Source organism: Camelus bactrianus, chromosome 5 (assembly GCF_048773025.1).
Source record: "Camelus bactrianus isolate YW-2024 breed Bactrian camel chromosome 5, ASM4877302v1, whole genome shotgun sequence".
Taxonomy (NCBI): Eukaryota; Metazoa; Chordata; class Mammalia; order Artiodactyla; family Camelidae; genus Camelus; species Camelus bactrianus.
In genome coordinates, this window is record NC_133543.1 from 66,087,240 (window position 1) to 66,109,751 (window position 22,512).

The 22,512-nt window shown below is 34.8% G+C and overlaps 1 protein-coding gene across 1 annotated transcript in view; it reads left to right on the forward strand.

The window, feature by feature from the left end:
* Positions 1-15,462: 15,462 nt before the first annotated feature.
* Positions 15,463-22,512, forward strand: part of COL3A1 (collagen type III alpha 1 chain) — a 39,263-nt gene continuing 32,213 nt past the window's right edge. The window contains exon 1 of the mRNA XM_074364019.1: positions 15,463-15,671. Within this exon, the coding sequence (XP_074220120.1) occupies positions 15,593-15,671 (79 nt within the window). The 5' untranslated portion in view covers positions 15,463-15,592. The remainder of the gene's footprint in view (positions 15,672-22,512) is intronic.

Consider the following 22,512-nt stretch of genomic DNA (forward strand, 5'->3'; position numbering starts at 1 on the left):
GCAGCCATTTCAAGCTCAGACTGGTTCCACCCGTTTTCTTCACCTACATTTCCAACTTTGTTTCTAAAACGCTTACTGTTGCAGATTTGAGAGGAATGGACAAACAGGAAGCCTCTCATCAGGCTATAAATGTGTGAGGGATTTAGAAGCCCCTGTAGCACAGCTTCTAGGTCCAGGCAGGTTCAGATTGGAAACACTTGGCCTCAGTATCCTTGAAAGATAAGGGCCGATAGGAAATTTGATCAAAGTCAGGGGACATAAGAGGAAAGTGAATCATTTGGTAGTTTGGGTTTGTTCAACAAGTCTGTAGATAATAGAAGTATTGGGCATCCTGGAAAGCTTTGCATAGGCAGTGTTAGAACAACTGGAAACACTTATTTAACACAGCAACTGATAATATGTGGGACTTGATTGCCCAAGGGTTGATGCTGCTGAAAGTTGTAATACTTAACTAGCAATTTTGAGAAATAGATAGATAATAAAGTACAATTAGTTTAGAATTACTTGATTAAAAATCTATCATGTAGAAATGACCTCTGAGAGGATTCCCATCCAGTTCTATCCACGGAGTCACTCTCAGTCTCACAGTGAACACTGGGCTGAGTGAACCATGTACTGGCCAGGAGGGCATTTTAATCCTCTCACTAAAATACAGTAAATTTATTAAACATGCAATCTGTGTATATTCACAGAGATTACTTTTTATCTGGCTGAAAAGATATATATTTAGTACCTGTTACGGCCTAGGGAGTATATTGGGTTAAATAAAATAAGACAGTGAGTTAAAGATAACATTGAAATATTTTCTGCTGGATTTTAGATGTGCTTTTATTATCTAATTAAAATTTTTAAGATAAGAAAATTTATCTCCATGGGCAATCTAAGCTTGTCTTCTTTTAAATACAGAATAAAGGCTAACCCTCCCAGTTCTTACCTTTCCATGCTTTCTTATTCATTCTTTCTCTCTTTAATTTCAACAAATATCAAGTGCATACCTTAAGCTAGGCAGCATGCTAAGTTCTAGGGATCTGTATATAAGTGAAACAAACAAGATAACTTCTTCATGGTACTTAGACCCTAATAGAGGACACGGAGGAATAATCCATTTAAATAACATGTGATGACCGCTTTGAGAAAATGCCAGTCCTGAGTACGTACTTATTAGGAACAACTAGCTTTTCTGCCCTTCAGGGAAAGCTTCCTATGGCAGGAGCATCTGACACTGAAGAACGCACAGGAGTTAGGCTAATAAAGCGGGTTGCGAGAAGAGTGTGCCAAGTAGAATGTATGGGAAGATCTGGAGGTAAGAAAGAAGATGATGCATTTGAGGAACTTAAAGTAGTTTAGGACAGTCAAGGTGAAGGCTGGAACATTAGGAGCTGAGACAGCAAAGTGAGATGAGGAAAGCTAACGTGACTCTTCTTAAAATGTAGGGTTTTCTTCTAAGGGTGGTGAAATGCCACTGGAAAGTTATAAATTGGTGTGTGGCAGGATCAGATTTGGATTTTAGAATAATTTGTCAAGAGATGGTGTAGAGAATAAATGTAAAAAGAAGAAAGACTGGAAGCGAGGCTAGAAACTAGAAGGGTGTTACCCAAATCCGGGCAAGAGATGGACTCTAGGGCTGGTCTCTAGGGTAAGAATATGTGGCACTGAGGAAAGTGGTCAGAACTGAAGTAGATGTTCAGGGTTTATGTCTCCATTCATTTGTTTTACAAATATTTATTGAAGATCTACCATGTCCAGTACTTGGTACTTGAGTATTAGGTGCTGGAGCTACAAGAAAGAACAAAAGGGACAAAAGCCGTGTCTTCATAGAATTTATAACCCAGTTGGAAAGATAATAACAGAAAAGTAAGTAAAATATATAGTATATCAGGGGATCATAAGTGGTGAGGAGAAAAATAATGCAGGGAAGAGAAGGCAGAGGGCAGGTAAGGATGTGAGATTTTAAATGAGATAGTCAAAGAAGTACTCACTGGGGTGAATTTGAGCAATGATCTGCAGAAGACAAGGGAGCAAACCAGCAGATACTTTGAAGGAGGGATGAAGAGGGGGAGAAGGAGAAGAAAAAGAAAAGAGATTTTAAATGATACCTAGATTACTCTAAAAATAAACATGATAGAACTCTTTCTCAAAAGCATTGCAAAGTACCTCACTCCTTTAACACAATATCGTAAATAGCATCTCTTTCTTACTGGTGAACATTATTGACAATACTGCAGAATAGGGCTTCTTCAGGGGCTAATGGCTTGTGCAGACATGTTGGCTCCAACACTGAATGTTTTAAAGCATTTTGATCTGGAAATAAGAAAGAATAACTAATCTGCCTTTTAGATTTCTTTGATCTATCCTCTTTCCTACTTTCTCTCCTAAAGAAGCTATGGGGTGCACAACCTGAATGGAACTCTTTTTTTATCAAGGAGAGGGAAGAAGTATGATAGAAGCTCTTTGGTTCTCAGAAAATTGTTCATTGCTCAATTTCACATTCATAAGACTACTCTGGATGGTTGAGGATGTTAGAAATGGTACCATGTTTAATCTTCTCCAGATAGCATAGAGGACAGAAAAGGGTAGCAAGATCATTATAGAAGAGGCTAAGGTTGGAATTTAGATGTAACTCAATGAGCCGTTTCATGTGAGATTGGTGGAAAATACAAGCAGTATCATTTTCAAGTTTACTTCCTTTGGAAAACTCATCTTGACCCCGGTAGACTAGATCATGTGGCCTTTACATGTTTTAGTACCACTTTTACCATAGCATTTATCATGCTGAGTTGAAATTGCTTCTTGTCAGTCCTGCAGACTGGACTGTAGACTTATTAAAGACATGGATCAGGTCTATTTCATCACTCAGTCCTATGCCTAACATTATACTTAGCACATAATAGGCACTCAGTAAGTATCTGTTTAATTCATGAATGAGGGCATAGGTCAATTCAGCAGTCATATTTCCCTACTAGGATCAACTAAAACCTACCAACTTCTTTTTTTTCCACATCAGCTACTACTATGCAGCCATATTTCTCTTCACCATATTCCTATGCAATCAGTTTTTAAAGGATGATTTTATATTTATCTCTTACACAACTTTATTATGTTGATATCAGCCCATTGTCACTAACTTCTGAGATTTTAATTTTAACCCTCATGCTACCACACAACATGTAGCTTTGATTTGATAAGAATTTGTGTTATATCTATTAGTTATTATTTTATAGGCATAGTAGCTAAACTGATTTCACACCTTTTATTCCAGTATCATCCCACCAAGAGGTCTTCACTTATCTGGCAAAGGATAATACGAGAGCCTTTGCCAAAATGCACTAACATGAACTCTGCAGAATCAGGAAGAAAGCTCTGATTAGCCCCCAACATGTAGAACTGATCAATTGGAAGGTAATAATTTTGAGATTTATGTCCTCTCATTTTTAAGAATATTCAGTGTTCTCTACACAAATAAGGGCTACATTGTTGTCAGCACTTTCCTAAGTCAGAGTGAAGCATTTGATTAGAAATGCTAGAAGAATGCATGCATGCAAGCCCTTGAGCTTTCTATAGGACAGGATGACTCAGGCTCAACTGCTGTGACAGATAAAGACATGTGACAGCCAGATGACAAAAATGCTTGCCATAACTCAGCAAAGCAGTCATGAGCAGACTAACCACCTCGTCTCTGCATCATGGATGTTAACAGTCCCAATATTTATTAAGCAGTTACTTTTTTAAAAAATGCTACATCTTTTGATGTGAATGTCTTTGATCTCCTGGTATAAGAAACATCATGCTTGAATTGAGAAGGTAAACTTCTTTTTCCCTTTTTCTAGGCTTATTTCACTAAATTGCACACAATAGAAGAAAAAAATAGATGTCACTTACTGATAATGAGAGTTTGTTAGCTTATTGCCTCATTGAAGCATCCTATTCAAAATTAATACATCAATTAATCAGCCTACTCCAACTGAAAGCAAAAATGAACTCAAGTGTAATAAAATAAGTAAAAATAAAAAAAATTACTCTAGAATAGGTATAATCCTCTATTTTAAAGTACAAAAAATTCTAGCGTAACTATTATGTGAAAAACATCCATATATCAACTCCAGAGAGAGCTTAGATAGCTTAACAGCTCAGAGAACACTTCATGTGTAATTTAAAAGAAAACAACAACAAAAAAACATGTTTGGTCGTCTTTACCTGTGTTTTACTAATGTGCTCTACAAAAAAACAATGATATTTTGTTAAATCCGGAGAACAGATGCATCTACTTCTGTGGGAGCTATTTGGAAAACAGTAACTGGTATAGAAATTTTTTTTAAAAAAACATTACAAAAGGGAGAAGAAAATCTGAGTAAATAATTGAAACATTTTTCATCGAGAAAAAAATGTACTGTGTGATTTTTAAAGAAAATTATCAAATGTTTAAACTAGAATAAATCTCAATCAAATTATGTTGAAAACTTATCACTTCATAAGTGAATTTATTCCAAGAATGGCTAAATGATTTGGTCAATATCAAAGAATATAGATAACATCTTTAAGGCTAAGAATTGTACATTACTTTTCTGTTTATACCCTAACAAACTTAGTGCGGTGCCTTGCACACAATAGGTATTTGAAGAGCAGAATTAACTAATTGATCAGAAACTGTTGGGATCATCAAGCAGACATCGCTTCCTCCTACAGGCACTTACCTGAACTGTTGGAAAGTAATTTGGAGGCAAACATGTAGAAAGTGGACAATGTCCTTGAAAATCCAACTCTATAAAGTGAGAGAAATGACACGCCAAATAATAAAAGTAAAGAAAGAATAAAACACAAATTGGAATCTGGTTAGTTGCTTTCATTTAACTGTGAAGAGTCCACAGTGTCTCCCAGTTGAGCTATTCATGCTCTTCAGCTGCTTCTTGGCACTGAATCAATGTGTATATTCAGATTTTGTTTGAACCAAAATGTTTTTCTTTGAAGAAATTGAAAATTAATTAAGCTCTTTAAAGAAAATGATAAAGAGAGAAAGTGATAAAGAGAAAGCCAAGCTGAGAAAGGTTGGAAAGTCTATGAACTACTGTTGTAAAGAAAAGCCTATGATCCTTTTGGAAATATTTGTCTAAGTATGTCATTTCGGGACAGCTCCCTGCCACATATGTAAGTTTTGTTGGTAACTGTGTTCATTTCTGCACTGTCAGGATGGGATCATTTTGTACAGTTTACAACGTGGACAGGCCCTGAGGGGAGGGAAAGCCTAATTTTTCACTTTCTGGTTTTGTTTGGCTAATCCTAGCTTAATACTGAATACAACAAAATTTGGATGGTCCTAAAAGATTCTGGGGAAAACAAAAATAGGATTAAAAAATGTAATTTAGTAAAAGAGTGAGATTCTACACAAAGATCTCTATATGCAATGTACGTTCACACCATCTCAATTCAAGACAATAGATTTAAAGACTCTTCCGATGACTTTTAAATTCCATAGAGTACTGAGTTTTTTTTCTTTTCTCTTCTTTTCATGAGTACAACAGAAAGAATACTTCTTTGACTACATCCTCACATTATGTGTTTTTCCAAAAACATTTTTCTATCTAATCTATGGAATTGTCTTTAAAATCATTTTATGAGATATGAAAGAAAATTGAAATTATTGCCTTATATTCACATTTCAGTTTTGGATGCAATGTCACACAACGTGACTTGTTTAATCTTATTCATTCAATAGAAATTGCAACAAATTGTTTTTGGTAGTTAAAAAAAAAATTAAGCCTACCCTCAATGAATTCACCAATGGAAACACTGAAAATAATATGTTTCAAATAAATATGTAACTGAGAAAAAAACTGAACTCAATATAGCTACTGCAATTTTTTTGTTGAAGGGGAAACTCATTTAAATATAAAATTTCTGATCTATTTAAAAGCATTTAAGGCTACTAAATTCAACATAATATATGGTGGTTAAATGAATTATATATGTATTATGAATTCCATTTGTATATTACATTAAATATGTATATAAAGTATAGAATAAGGCTGGCACATAGTAAGTACCACATAAGAATTGCTTCAATTATTACTATTATCAATTATTTTAAAAGGTTTTGTTTATTGTTTTAATTATGGACAATCATCCACAATTACTTTTTCATGAAAATAACCTTCTTCATACTAGTAAAAGCAAAACATGAAAACTTACTTCATAATTCATTCATTAAATAGATATTTACTGAGGACTGTATGTGCCAGGAATTGCATCGAGCATTAGATATTAATATTGCTCAGATTTTATTTTGAGATGATTGAAGCTCTCTGCATTAACACTTTTTAGGGCTCATGCTAAATGGATAGTCAAAAGCAAATTTCTGAGAGTATTTTAATTGTGGATACTCTCTTCTTCTTCCTCACCCCTTCAACCCCGTTCCTTGCCTTTATCTATGCAAACTAACATTTAAAGGCCAAGCTTTTCCTCAGAAGCTTAAAAAAAAGATCATCTCTTGGATGGTGATCCAAAATAAACAGTTCAAATAAGATATGCTTTGGGAAAATGTTAATAAACTTGCCCTGGCATATTATTTGAGTTTCCTTGTATTATTTTCATTTGGCAAGGATTTTATCTGGGGACTTAAAAAAAAAAAAAAAGAAATGAAGAAAAATCTCATAAGACTTTACAGATGGATACTTTTATTCTAAAGTGATGATTTTATAAAACCATTCTTCCAGGTTGAGAATTAGGAAATCTTTAATTTAAATTTAAAAAGTATATAAATTAGACAGGAAACATAATAGAATCACCAGAAAGCTTAGAATCATTGGTTTTGGACTAGATTCTCAGCATCTCATCAGTCAGCAGGTCCTCACTGAGTACTTGCTCTTTGAGACTGCGTGCAGGATACCAGGGCAGCAGTGACCACCAGGACAGGCACAGCCCTTTCCCCATGGGACTTTCAGTCTTGCCGAAAATATAAAATAAGAATTATGAGTAATCAAGTAAATTATCAAAATGAATAAACAATGACCAGAAAATAAATGAATTGCTTCAGGAATGTGGCCATCCAATATGGCCCACATTTTGGCATTCTTTTTCAGTATTTTTAAATCCTATATCTTTAGATTTCTTTACCCCAGACTCTTGATGCCCATTTACCCTAAGTTCTAAGCTGCTGGAAAGAGGAAATGCGAAGATAACCATTTAGTTATCTTAGTTAAGGAGAAAGAAATTTAACAACACCAATGGAAAAAAACAACTGGGAAGAAAGCTAACACCATGGTGGGGAACCCATGAGTACCCAGGTGGCTATCATAACTGCGGTTGTTTCCTCTAGTTCACTTGTCACTCTTTCTTCTTATTAACTGCTAGGAAGGAGTTTGCTAACTAGTATGGCTGCCATCATTAACAATTTGGTGAAATTCCAAAATCCACAACCCGTAGAAATTTTCCTGGATTCCCTACTTGGAGAAACACTGCAAGCAACTTACGGCACGCTAAATCAGAAAGGTTGGCCTGGAAAACCATTTATGTAATTTCTCTGCTTTTGTTTTTGGGGACTCTTCCAAATGAAGTGTCTAGAGAAACAGATATAATTGTGAGCAGGGTATGCTAACGTGGCTTCAACAATGATTTTACTTTTCTTGTAGTTTTGTACTCGACATCATTTTTTCCAGTGGTGTGTCATGCTGTCCCAATTGACAGTCTGGCCATATTTTGCTCTGGTGTTTACCATAGCAAAAAGCACAGATATAAAACTACCTTCTTCAACTGGATGTTAATTTCAGTGAAATCTCTCAAGCTGGACCCTCTCCCCTTTTCCTCTACTCCATCTATATGATTTGAAAGAGTCCATCAGTTCTTGATTATATTTTGAATAGGAAATGGTATTTTAAAATAATTTAAAAGCCTATTTGAGCTATGGATTTCTTCTTAATTTGTTAGTAATTACAAGTAATAACTAACAAACGTAATTCTTTCTTATCTCTTCCCTTCCCTACGATTCAAGTATGTTACTTACACCACTTCCAATTATGAGAGGAGGAGGGCCAGGGAATTTTCACACAGTGTTATGCAGTTTGATCACAGATTGCCTCCAACTATTTCCCTTAAGCTGTTGACCTCCCACTGCCAATCACACCCTTACTGATGTTTTGGGAGTGACTGTTTTGGCTCATACCAGGCAGCAATCACGAGTGAGACAACCCTGATGCTGAATCTAGGTCAGTGAGGCTGCTCACTTTGAAGCTGACCTTGACCCTAACAACCAAAAACTGGATTCAATTCCGACACACAGGAGTCCACTCAAGAATACTATTCCCTGACTTCCATCTATTCCTTGGTACACTCAGCTAAATCAGCTGATGTTCCATACTTCTCCAGGGAATACGCACCAATAAAGCAAGCAATGCAAAGCAAGGCATTCACAATTGTCTTACATTATGCGTAGGGTACCTTTATTTGTGATAGGAAAGGGAAATTTCAGTATTTTGATGACTTGATATTTTACATTACCTTTTTCCTTTTTAAAAATTTCAAGTGCAAGGAAATTGAGTCAAGGGAAGTAAAACAGTTCAAAAGTGTGAGAACTCCATTTTAAAGTATTTTGTTCTCCTAATGCTCATTTATATGCCATTTTTTAAACTTCCATTGCCAAAGTAAAACAGATGAAAATTGTGATGCATTTCTAGCTTAGCTATTTAAACTGATTTTGAAATTAATTTTTGACTTTCCTGTCATTTACTCTGATAATCCTCGGCAAATTACCTGTTTCTTTCCATTTAAAAAAAATTTTTTTTTCCCAGTGGTTTCTGACTTGTGATACTTATAAACACAGAGTTTGACTGCTTCCAATTTGTTTGCTAACTAGTTCTATTGTTTATTTTTTTCTATTTTAGAAATAAATTCATAACATCTGGAAGTTTTAAAAATCCATTATAAATCCAAAGACTTCCTATGCTGGAAAGAATGACCTTTTTTCAGAGTGATGGAAATACTGGGAATAATTAACTTATTGAAAATTACATGAGTTCTAAAGGGTACAAAGGAAATAGATTACTTCACATGCATTTCATTGGATTAAATGTTTCATATTGTAAATCACATGCCACTTGATATTTATTAATTGTAGACTCTATGCATGGCCCTGTAATAGCTGCAACTGGGTATAAAAATAATGAATGAACCTGAATCTTGCCCTGGAGTAGCTTTCAGTCTAGTAAAGGAGATAAAACACTGTAAATTAAAAGAAATTAAGAGCCATGGGAAAGGTAAGGGAGACTAGAGGAGGAGGAGAATGATCTGAATGGGGAGGATCAGAGAGATTTTCCTCAATTAGGTAATCTTTGGGTTGGGTGTTAAAAATTGAGCAGGATTTGAGCATATAGGGATGATGAGAGATCATTTCACACAGAAAGGCATTATAAGCAAAGGCATGGAAACAAATAAATATGTTAGGTACTGGGAAAAAAAAAGCCATTTGATTTGTTAAGAGGTTAATGTCTGAATCAGAATGAGTGGCATATCAGAAAATTATCTAAAAGTGTGTTGGGGTGGGGCTGGTAAATGGAGAGGATGACTGGATATGAAAGAATAGAAATAAAATAATATTAATCTACTCAGTATCATCATCCAAAGATTAGCACTTTGAATAATCAAGATGGCCTAATTTTTATGTGGAAACTTTCTACTTGGAGTAGTTTATTTTCATTAGTCAGATGTTTTGACTGAATCGCTTCATGAAATGAATCTAACATCTATAAAATGGTGAAGGGTAGAGATCCTGTAAATTCTAAGAAAACTCTGTATTATTAAACATCTAATTTTCCCCCACACTTTTATTTACTTTTTAATAAGTTTAAAACTTTGAGGGATGCAGCATCACACGGACTTTGTGTCCAATGACCTTAGCAGAAAGATTCCTTCAGAATTTGGCACAAATCATGCCACTGTTTCCATGGGCATGAGTGGAATGGCTTTTTCACCAGATTTTTTTGGTTTTGTTTGGTTTGCCACCAGGAGTCACTGTGTTCTTTGCTTTGTCCACACAAGAACATTTCTTGCCCAAGTAGAATTCAGTTTTATTTCACACATTAGAATCTTCAGTTTTAAGAAGAGCTGTGTGGTGGTCTGTCTGGTTCTGGAGATCCCACTTAAACCAGGAAAAATGGCCTCACAGCCTTTCAGATGTATCTGCATGTTAGAAATCTTGTTCCCAGCAGGCATCCGCAGGCCCCAAGATGGCAGAAGGAGATTGCCTAGTATTTTAACTACTCCATTCCAATCCAGTCATCCCTTTTTACATTTATCATATATTACCTTTTATCTACACAGGACTGTGCTTACTGCTGTGCATAATTTTTAAAGGGGGATGGAAGTAAAAAATAAGAAGAGCCTATAAGCAGGAATAAAATAAATATATAAATAAACATAAATATAAAGCAAAGTTACTAAAATGGACATTGCCTCATGAAAGCCAAGACTCCAGAGGACAATACTTGGATTCTTGGGAAGAAAATGAGCGTATTTAACATAGTTTTCTTCTACCAAGAATCTAATGTTGAAATTATTCCATAGACTAATAACATGCCTAAATTTAGAGCTTCCTTAAACATGATTTAAAGTATAGACAAAAATTCAATCTTCAGACAATTACACAGAATTTTTTTTAATATGCTTTTTCTTTAGTGGAGGTACCAGGGATTGAACCCAGGACCTCATGCATGCTAAGCATGCACTCTTCCACTGAGCTATACCCTCCCCTCACAAGCAGAATATTTTTCACATGAGTAATAATGCTGACCTGAAGAAGGGTTAGTTGCACAGAGCAATAGTTGGGATAAGCTACACCTGGAAAGGCCACATTTACTTCCATTTATTTTGGGAGAGAAAAGCAGATGGCTCTAAATTTCTGTGTTCTAAAGAATTCTTTGGATTAAAAGATCCTAAATATGGCCCCTCATGGAATATCTGCATATAAAAATTTTGAAAGGAATTAAAATCAGTTTCCATTTGAAGCATGTAAATCCAACAAGTTTGGGTTTGGCCTATCTCATGCTTCTATCAGAAGATCGTGATTTGAGCCTTCTTTTTATCTTCAGACAGAATTGGCTTCTTTTGAAAAGCTATTGCAGCTGTGCTGGATACCGCTGAAAATTCCTATGTATGACTCAGATGACAAATTATATTTGATAGAGAGTCTAGTGAGATTTGCAGAGTGGAGCCTCAATCCTGAGAATGATTAAGTTAACTGAAGACCCAGCAGGGAACTTCTGAACTCCTACAAAATGTTACATCCCAGACTCTGTGTCACCTTTGTGGCAAAATTTATAGAATAATCATACTGTTCTGGGATGAGGCTGTATGTTAGGTAATAAGATGGATGCCAATTTTCCATGCTTTTAACTATAATTATAGTAATTACAATGGACAATAAATATCATTGAAACAGAAGTATATAAAGACTTCATCCCAGGAGGACATAATTACAGTACTTCAGAAACGTTCACAATTTGAACATGTACATTAAAGCAGTTTCCAGAAAATTTTACTGACTCAATTTTTGGTCAACCTCTAAAAGTATATGTGAATATAGTTTAAAATATATGTGCATGTCTATTATATATAAACATACACAGACACATATAAACATACAAACACATATGTGAATTCTCTTGCATGCCCCTAAGATTGAGCTCCATCATTCAGCATAAATTAATGAGTATTTACTCAAAATTTTTAAAATTATAGCAACACTGGAAATTGACTAGAGATTAATGACTAGCCAAAATCAGAATATTTCTTTTTTAATTGACCATTAACTCTACAACTGTACCCTTTCCCTTTTCTCCATCTTTTTACAGTCCTTCCTTAAGAAAAAAATGTATTCTCCCAATTCCTAAATTGCATAAAAACATTCTTACCACATCAGTGACTAATCCAAGTGGAAAACATGGTGAAAAAAGTTTGGAAAGTGTGCTACTTGATTCCAATTCCAATGAGTAATTTTAAGAGTCGTGTAACCTCTTTGAACTTTCTGTTCACTCTTGGGGTAATTTTCAGCTGAAAAACACAAGGAGAGAAATGCAGAACCTCAGGCTTAATAGCAAAGGATATAAAAAATAGGTAAGAATAGAGATTCTTAGTGTTTCCAAAATTAGTACATTGTAGTACACTTTGCTTTACTAAATGTCAATGAAATGTGAGTTATGCCAAAAAATAAAATTTCTAGGCTAGGGAGAAGTGGTTATCAATACAGTTCTATAGGAACAAAAGTAAGGAACAATTAACTTTACCTTGGGGAATAAGAGAAAATTAAAGAAAAATGGTCTTGCAGAATTGATCACAGTTATTGAAAAATTTGCACGTCATGTCCCACTACCATTGCCTCAATCTTAAGATACATCTGTAGCTGTAGATATGCCCAAGTCCTTCAACTACAACATGACACTTTCAACCACATTCTGGCTCTACTACACACGTATTGGTATTTCTTTAAATTATTTTAAAAGGAACACATCTTTCCAAACATGATTTCACCATATAAAGTAAGTGAACCCATCCACCTCTCTAGGAATAGGAGAGAAAACTTGCATACTGTATTTTACAAATTGGATTGTATGCTATCCTATTTTAGGCCTCAATCCTGCTATGGAGTCAGTATATTTTTAATTAAATCTTATCACAGATCCATTTTAAAGGGACTTACAGTGATTTAAAAGCATATAGAAAATGTCCATAGAAAAATGCATCACCTTTGCTTAAAAAAGAAAATCACACATGAAGCAGTACAAGTGAGAGAGAGAAAGACTTCCCTTCCTGGTGTTTTTCATGGTGGAGATGATTGATTTTCTTATTGCTATTGAAGGGAGCGCTGCTGACATTAGCTGGCCTACTGAGTTCATCACAGCTGTGCTTATGCATCTCTCCCAGGCTCCACTTTCCACTGAACTGGAGAAGATTTGAATTTTTGTTTGATAATTGCCACACCCTTGCTATGCCTCATCTTTCTAGTCACTTTCTTTGTGAAAGGAGAACCAGATTAATCAGTGCTTTAGTTGTTGCAGACGCTTAGATTTGTGTTAACACTCTAAATGCAATCCAGAGAGCAAAACGACATGTCCACGTGAGCTGGTTAATATCAGGGAAGGCAGGGATGTGTAGAAAGAAACGTGTGTCTAGATTACTATGAGGACATCAGCTCTTGGATTGCATAATCGAATTCACCAGTGTGTGTACTTCACCCAGTCATGACACCAGCTGAGATCCACACCCATCTGGACACTGTATTAGAAAACATTTTGATATGAAGAGGAAAAATAAGATCTAAGACACAGAATGCAAAGGATCCTGGTGCAGGACCTCCCGATATGTTTGAGGTAGTGAAGAATACTAAATCAAAAAATCTGGCGTGTGAGATTCATCTCTGGACCTCTCATGGATAACTTAAAACCCAACAATACTTTTGTGTGCAAAATATCAACTAGCTCTATTTTTTTTCCAGCTAACTCTAAAATGAGTGCATCAATCATGAATTTTTCTCATGCATATAAAACTTTCATTTGAATAGACAAAGTAAAAATGTGGGGACAAACCAAAAATACAATAGAAATTGCACATGTAATATCTGAAATAAAGCTTAAAAACCATTATTTTCAAAATAATATATCTAACTTTTCACACTGGAAAACAATTCTAATGAAGAAATTTAACACAGTTCAACCTTTATTGATCATTTAAAAATAATAAGGTAATAAATACAAATATATGAATTTTTTATGCAAGTGTCAAAGACACCAGGAGAAAAATGAATCATGTTTCTGAATTGGTTTGAACACAGGAAGATTTTTTTTTAAGTATAAAATGAAGATGACTGACTGGAGGACAGAAAGATGTATGTAACAGTTTTTTCCACAACATCTCTACTGTGATCTAGTAACGAAGCTTATTTTCATGACTGTTCAATTGTTTTTTTTTCCCTCAAGTCGTGACTCCTTAGTCCAAAATCAGAAGATGCAAAAGAGATTGGTCCAACTAGTCTTCTTTTCCTGTCACCAGATGATGTCATCTACATTGAGACAGGCTTGTGCTTTTTGTCACTGGGCCTGTAGGGAGGGGAGTGTGCCACTGTCCCTGCTTACAGAAGAGATGTGCACCTGGGATTGTCCAAATAACACAAGAACTGAGTGAAAACTGAGTAACATGAATTGGGAGAAAGAGAAAGAAGAGGAAAACAAGTTTAATGGAGAAAAGTTTTGAACTAGGTATTAGAGAAGTGACTTCCATGAATTGGGGGCAGCTGGGGGAAATTTTATGAACACATATATGCATGGAGAGGAGCATGGTTAAGTTGACATGAAAAAAAATGAAGTAAATGCTGTTGACCTTGATTAGAATTAATAACTCAAGGAGAATGCAGAGATGAATAAAGGAACTCTGGATTGATGATGAGGGTGTAAAGAATTCTGTTGATTACTAGAAATAACTTACAGTTGTGGACAAGCATATTTTTCTTGCAAAGAGATATCAAAGACCAATAAATGGCATGTGCATCTCTTTCAAATATGACCCGGAAATTACTCCTTAGATCCAGAAATACATTGAAAAGCTATGTGAATGTGGTCTGGTAATTATACATATGAAAGTCTAAATTTAGAAATATTTATTTTAATATTTATACCAATCCAGATAAAATGAGAACTTCTGGTACTCTTTTGATATTCCACGCAATAAGCTCTTTCTCTTTCTGCTTCTTACAAAGTCAAGAACTGAAAAGGCTAAATTTTGCTCTAGAAAAATCCATTTCATCTTTCACAAGCAGCACAAAATTTGAAATCTCACAAGGAATCGCTCTTTCACTGGTAAAGACACTTGTGAGAAATAGAAAGAGTTACAGACAAGCATCTGACTTTCAAGGTGTCACTCAAACATACCTTAGACGCTTAGTCTTTTGACATGTGCCTAAAACTGAACTTCCAAGACCCAGGGGGGTTGGATGAATGAAAGGGACAGGGGCTTTTCTTTCAGTTAATCTTTTACAGCTCCCTATTTAAATTGAGTTAGGGTGGATTCTGGCAAAATCCCAAGAGAAAAAAACTTCTAGGAAGATCAGATTTGCAAATTAGTCATGCCCAAGAAAAGGGCATCAAGCAAGTTCTCAAAATTATGCAGTCGCTAATGTTATAAGGGGAGATTTTAAAAAATCCATACATCTAATGCTTTATTACAACACCAGGCAGGGCTTTTTCATGTGTATTCTGGAGTTACACAAACATACATATGACTAAAGTATGTAACAAACTTATACATAAACAGATGCACACAAGCTCCAGATGTGCTGTTTTTCTTACTTTGTGGGTTGTGTCTTCCATAAGGGAAAAAAGACATATTAATCATTTCTTTTACTGCTAAGGGGATGGGTGCTGCTCTCATATTTCAGAAAGGGGCTGGAAAGTGAGGGAAGCCAAACTTTTTCCTATTTAAGGCCAAAGCACAGGAATCTCAGTGGCTGAGTTTTATGACGGGCCCGGTGCTGAAGGGCAGGGAACAACCGATGGTGCTACTTTGAACTGCTTTTCTTTTCTCCTTTTTGCACAAAGAGTCTCATGTCTGATATTTAGACATGATGAGCTTTGTGCAAAAGGTGACCTGGTTACTTTTTGCTCTGCTTCATCCCACTGTTATTTTGGCACAACAGGAAGGTGAGTAGGTACCGATTTCAAGAAACTTTATGGGGTTTGTGTCTTTACTTCTCCTTACAAATAGGTAGAAAAGGGTAATCCGTCTCCTAAAAGCTGATTTCCTCTGGAAGCTCCCGGTTGTGAAATGTAGAAATGACCAGAATGCTGCTTTTTCACATTTGCTTAAAGAGAATATTGTCATTTTTGTATTTTAAAGTTCTCTGCTTGCTTAGGATAAAGATGTTCTTGCGCTAACTTGTTTTCATGTTAACGGCACTGGAAACTTTTAAAATAGCTTTAAAAAGTTTCCCTCCTGGATTGTTAACATCTTGGAATGCTTCCCTGGGAGGTCTGGAAGTTATTGGTCTCTTGTAATACTTTTATGCTCTCCTTTGTAAGCTGGATTCTTTGTCAGGGTAGAGTGTTAAGTAAGCATTGTTTACCCAGTAAGATAATGCATTTAAAAACTAGCATGCATTAAGAATAGTCTAAAAGAATAATACTACATGTTACTAGACTCACTGAATATATTTCTGTAAAATGGCAACAAGGTAACAAGGGTTCAAACTGTAAAAATGTTTCATCATTCCTATTTTTATTGTGTTTCAAGCACTTACGTGGTGGATTAACACTTATTTCCTAAAAATTGATTGTTAAGGGTTGAGTGTTTTCTGCATGTTCCACATTTTAACTGCATTTACATTAATAAAGAGAATATTTATTAAAACATTTTCAATAGGAATGCTTGACTTTTCTGCAAACAGGGTAAAGCTACTAGTACTGACTTCCAAAAGTTGATTTGTGGTATTTTCTAATAAGTGCAAACAATGGTTTTTATCTTCTAATTTCCTCAAAACCCTTTTTGTTTCATTACTTGATTGTGTGAAAGGATTTCTGTTCATTCATATGTTTCTCCTCGTCATGAAAATATTGAGCATACAGGAATTAAAGCTTTCATAGAAATAAATATTTAAAGGCTAAATTTGAAGAAGCTAGAAGAAATCGTGACACATCAATTTCTATTTGCACATAATAAAAAATGTTTACTTTTAAATGTATAGTTTTGGCAAATGCAGTGTCTGAAAATAGTTTTTCAGTTTTAATATTAAATATCTTTAATGTCCTCACAGGTCAAATATGTAAGTGGGGGGGGAACTCCCAGGGACATTTCTTCAGTTCTGTTCAGCCTATGGCCACAAAAGAAAAGAAACACCCATCTGCCTTGTTTCCTTCACTTCCTCTCCTCCTCAGTCCCCTTCTCCCCTTCTTTCTCCACCTTCTTATCTCTTCTGGACTTCCTCCCCCTTTTCGTCCCTCCACTCGTCACCCCACCCCCTTCCTAGGCAAGGCCATCTCTCCTCATCTCTCCTCCTCCCTTTCCCCTTCTTCCATCACCCCCCCCATCCCCAAGTGTCCCCCCCTCTGCCTCCATCTCTTTTCTTTCTTCCCTCTTCTTGCCTCCTCCCTCTTTCCTCCCCTTAAATTCTCAATCTTCCTTCCTCTCTGTCCCTCTCCCCTCCCCCTCCCCATTCTATTCTCCCAGAAGATGCTACAAATCCCAGTCCTTGAGTAGGATACCAAATGACTTCTGCTACACCCCCACCTCAAGAAAGATTTTTACCTTTTTTAAAGCTCTTAAATTCTCCTAATGTCTAGGGGGAAAAAAAATCACAAAGTTCCCATTTATTGGAAAAAGTGCAAACCTTTGGTGTTGAGTTCAAAAGAGTGACAAAATATTTGTAATTGCCTGGTGGTTCCAATTTTTCATAATCATTATGGCTATTTTTCTTCTCCACTCCACTCTAAAGGGGAAAAAAAAGGGTTTGATATTTACAGGATCTTTATATCACATAGATTCTTTTTATCTTCCCTTTTCTCTTTAGCTGCAGATTAAAATTAATAACAATAACATTTTCCTGATATATTTGCATGTTTTTAGGCTCGAAAGAAGCAGCTTACTGCTTTTGTCATGGAAAAAAAAAGTTTAAGCTTTTTAAGATAATACAATTTATGTTCCCTGTAGGTTTTACCAAAAAAAAGAAAAAATCTTGCTAGTAGATTATCTTTGGGGAAGTTATAGGAGGTGGTCAAATATACAGCACATCGAGAATAGTCATATCTAGTTCTGGGTTTCTGATAAATGCCCTGAGGTTCCCAGAGAGAAACAGAACAGCACTAATGAACACTAACTTCTAGTCTAGTCACACAAATTTTCTGGAGCATAAAACATGTCCTCACAAAGAATTTTGATCGTTTTACAAATCTTGTGAAAGTTCTATTTAATTCATGTATTTTATTCCACCAATGGAGAAATATGGTCTGTTTTATATTTCCTGTAGATTATAAACATGCCAAATTTTAAGCACAAAGACTCGCCACCTAGTGGCTGGCAGACACTTACATTTGCATAATCAATGCCAACAAAAATGTTACCCAGCTGGATTCCGTATTTTATCATGAGATTTAAAAATATCACATGTATGAATGTCAAATATTAAACTCTACTTTCCTAAGAAAATACGTATATTACTGGTAAAATATTGTCAAACACACATCCTCACACACAAACACATAGTAACAATATTCTAAGACTTTGGAAATGGGCTTCAATGTTATGGCCATATTCAAAATTTCATATATAACTATTCCACATAAAACATGAAACTATTTTTTTAGTATTTGTCATTTCTGATTTTTGTAGAATACTTGACATAAGTATTTTGGTCTCTCCCTATTAGATAGATTAAAATTCTTAAAGATATTATTAAACAACATTGCTTCATCAGGGCAAGGAGATAAACTTTATTTTAATTAAAATTATTCTAATATTTGAGGTTATATTTTATTACTCTGATAATTCCACTATGATAATGAACTGTAGGCCTTTAATTATTTTAAAATTAAAGTCCACCATAAATGGATTGAGAGAATCAGTTCCTTATTACAGGTTATTATGTTTTAAGAAGGAATTTGTAACTGATCAAACAACATTTAAGTTTTCTGGATTGTGTTGCCCCTAAAATTAAGCATACCAAACTAATGAAAAAAAAGCACAAAATCACTAGAAACAATTATACTTTTAAGAGGAAAGGATGCATAATTGCTCACATATTTAAGTGTCAGGCATCTAACACAGATTCAGGGCTTTAGCTGGTATTACACAACTAGGAACCAAAATTTTGTTAAATCTTAGGTAATTAGAGAATACAAAATATACATTAAATCCAGAATATCTGAATTTTCTTATTTTTGTAACTGTCATTGATAGGAGATACTAAAAAATCGTATATTGTCCTAGAAAACATATAAGCTAATATATTTCTAGAGTTTAAAAAAAAAGATAGTTTTTTTCTGTTTAACACTTTGAATTGGTAAATCTACTTTTAAAGTAGGAAGCTTTTTTGTCACTTAACCAGAAATTATCTTCAGTTCTGTAATAACATAAATTCCAAGTAAATAAAGTACTGATACAAAATTTTGTGTTTTTCATTCATGATACTTTGTATTTCCTACCCACCTCTATAGTATTCAACATCAGATGATCTCAAGACCTATCTATCTATATGTAACTAGGATATTCCAATTAAAGTCTGAGAGTAAACATCTCCATCTTGTAAGAGAAAAAAAGCAAAGCCACAGCAACCCTTCTGGGAAAGGAGGAGAGACCATGATTGTGCGCTTTTAACTAATTCAGATTCATGGGTTGATGGCTTACCTACAGACTGATTTTTAAAAATCAAGAACCATTGGATGTAAGTTTTCCAGGAGTAGCGTTGAGACTAAAAGCCCTCACCAAGCCCCGTGTTCCACACCCAGAGTTGCTTGCCAGACCTTGGGTAGTCACTCAGGGAGAAGAGTGCCATCTACTGAAACCCCATGGTTTCCAACATGGATGACTCCAGCGCACAGTTCCAAAGATTATGTAGCTCAGTTCTTCCGTTTTGTAACATCAAATGATGTCACCACCTTGAAGTGATTAAAGTGGATTGCTTAAGAGTTAAAGTTTTAAGGATAAAAGATGTTATTGCCTTTGCTGGACATGAAGAACATTTGTAAAGTTTCCAGGTCTACAGTAACTTTCTGGAAACGTCTCAGTGGGCTGTTTCTTGTAAAACAGTTTTCCCTAGAAAAAAGGTCCATGCTATTTTCCACACTCAAAAGAAAAAAGAAAGAGAAAAAAAAGGAGGGGGTGGTATGGTGTAAAAAAATCTGGAATTTTCAAAGGGGAAACTTTGCCTGTTTCATGTCAAGATGACAACGGAAAAAGTGAGATAGCAATTCTTACACAAATCATTTGTTAACTGCAGTTTGGGGAGTTACATTAACCACTAGAATTTCTGTCTGTGCCTAATGAAAACACAGCAGAAATGGATTCCTTTCAGATTAACTAATAAAACCCTTGTATTTTCCATGACTGAGGTCAAGAACTGCTGTTTAAAATGTAGTCTTGGTGAACAAAATGAAAAGTTCAAAGAAAAGCACAAAAATTAAAATGCCCCAAAGATGTAAAAATTGAAGACAAAGGGTCCAGAACCTATTAAAAGTTAAATTTGCTTTGAAAACTCACATGAAGTAATTACTGCTTCAGCAAAAGGGCACTTATTTTTCTGAAATAAGTTTGTTTGTTTTCTATAGAGTGTGTTGTGCAGAGGACAGCAAAGAGGAACTGGGTTTAGCAAGTTAATTAAAATCAAAGCCACTTTCTGGAGCTGCCTAGTATGTTCGTATTGTCCAAATTTAGATGGGAACCTTTTAATGAAGTTAGAGGTTCATTAATACGAATCATTTTGTAACTGTATTTTCTGAAAATGAGCATCTTTAGTGAGACACCCTAAGGATGTTTTTTGCACTGGCTACATGGGCCTTATCTGTTTGCTGTTGCTGCCATTAGGATTCTGCTTCTCTGTATCTAGTAAAACATGTGCTAAATTCCCATCACAGTTAATCCTGTTGGTGGTCTGGATGTCATTAGGGTGGTCTTGGAGATAAAACTCCTTTTCGTTAAGGTCAGGAGAAAATAAACAACAGAATTCAACTCCAGATGTTATCTTCTTGTTTTGAGGGTAGACAGAAAAGATGGTCTGTAGAAGAATGTTATTCCTTTGAAAAAAAAAAACCCTACCTTTTAGATTCTGATTTTAAGCTTGCAGGACTAAGAAACCATAAAGGGGCAGAGCTTTGAAGTTGACTTCTTTAGTCCTACCCTGTCCTTGAAACTGCAGAAAGAGAAGAGAGTGCAGTAGCTGAGAGCATCAAATCTAGAGACTGCTTTCCTAGGTTCAGATCTTAGCTTTACCCCTTATCATACAATCTTGGGAAAAATCACTTAATGTCTCTGTCTCAGACTCGTCATCTATCAAGTGAGGGTTATGACAGCACTCACCTCGAGGGAAGATCAAGTTAAACAGAACTGCAGGCACTCAGAACAGTGCCTACAGCATAGGAGATACAGATTACAAACTGACTGGTATTAATTTTATTAACTAAATACCTGGTATTAACACTGTTAAGTAAAATTACTATAAGGAAGAAACTAAAATACTTAATGATTTATTTATTGATAAGGAAAGTAAGATCCAACATTTTGTAAAAATGTAAAATTTAAGAATGTTTGCCAACTACAGTTATACCAGTAGAATATATTTTCCTCAGTATTCCCATAATTTGTCATGAATCAGATTATATTACAATGCAGCTGCTGATTGTAGATATATGATACTTTTCATTCTAATTCTCTAATAATTTTTACTTTTCACAGGACAAAATATTAATCACCTTAAAAGAAAATTTCTAATTGGAGACATAAAATCATATGTGTATAAATAATAAAATAAGGAAACCCCTAGAAATGATAATTCATAAAATTTTTGGAGTTTTTTGGGGGGTTTTTTTTGTTTGTTTGGTGGGGACAAGTATAAGCAAAACAACATTTCAAAATTGAAACTATCCATCCATTTAGGTCTATAAATATGTCCTTCAGTTCTTTTTGTTAATTCATCTAACATATTTTAAGATATTCTGATTAACATATGAGCAGCAGAAACATATTTAATAAAAATGTATGCTCTCCAAACATTAAAATCACTTAAAAGCCAAACATATTTCAGTTGGAAACTATATGAACTTCCTTTACTCACACTTGCAAAATATTTGACTTTCCACAGTAACAGGAAAATGATATTATGATAATTTGCACTTCACATCTATTAATTTTAGATTTGCAGATTAAAGAGCACATTTTCTATGAGGAGGAGTCAATAAGAAAAGAAGAAAAAAAAATTAAACTTGTCACTCAAGCTAAACTAACAATTTGATTGAATGTTTTAGGGACTATTATTTTACACCAAAAATGGAATTAAAACAAACATAACTTGCATTATTTTTTAGTCACAAGAGTGCAAATCTAGCAAATCAGCATAAGTTAACACTGAAGAGTAGAATCCAAAACAGCAAAAAGGAAAGCTTATAAGAACATCTAAAAACGTTAGATTAGGTTCCTTGGTTTTATTTTTCTCTAAAGTTCCAAAACAGAAAGCTAGGAAATAGAAGAAACAGAGTGAATTATGTCATATACTAGCTTCATTTTGTTTTATAATTTAGAACCCAGTTATAAAACCAGGAGATGATTTAGCCTAATACATTGCTTGTATGACCACCAATAAATTTATTTTCAGGACTGTTCTTTATACTAAGGAACAGAAACAGGAAGTGACATGAGGTGGAGTTTAAAATTAATTACAAATTGGTACAGGGAGACTTAGGTTAAGCAATAACAATACAGGAAGTAATTGGAAATCTGTTACTTGTCCAGGAGTAAATATGAGGTTATTTGTCTTTTATTTAACATTTTTCCAAAAGTATT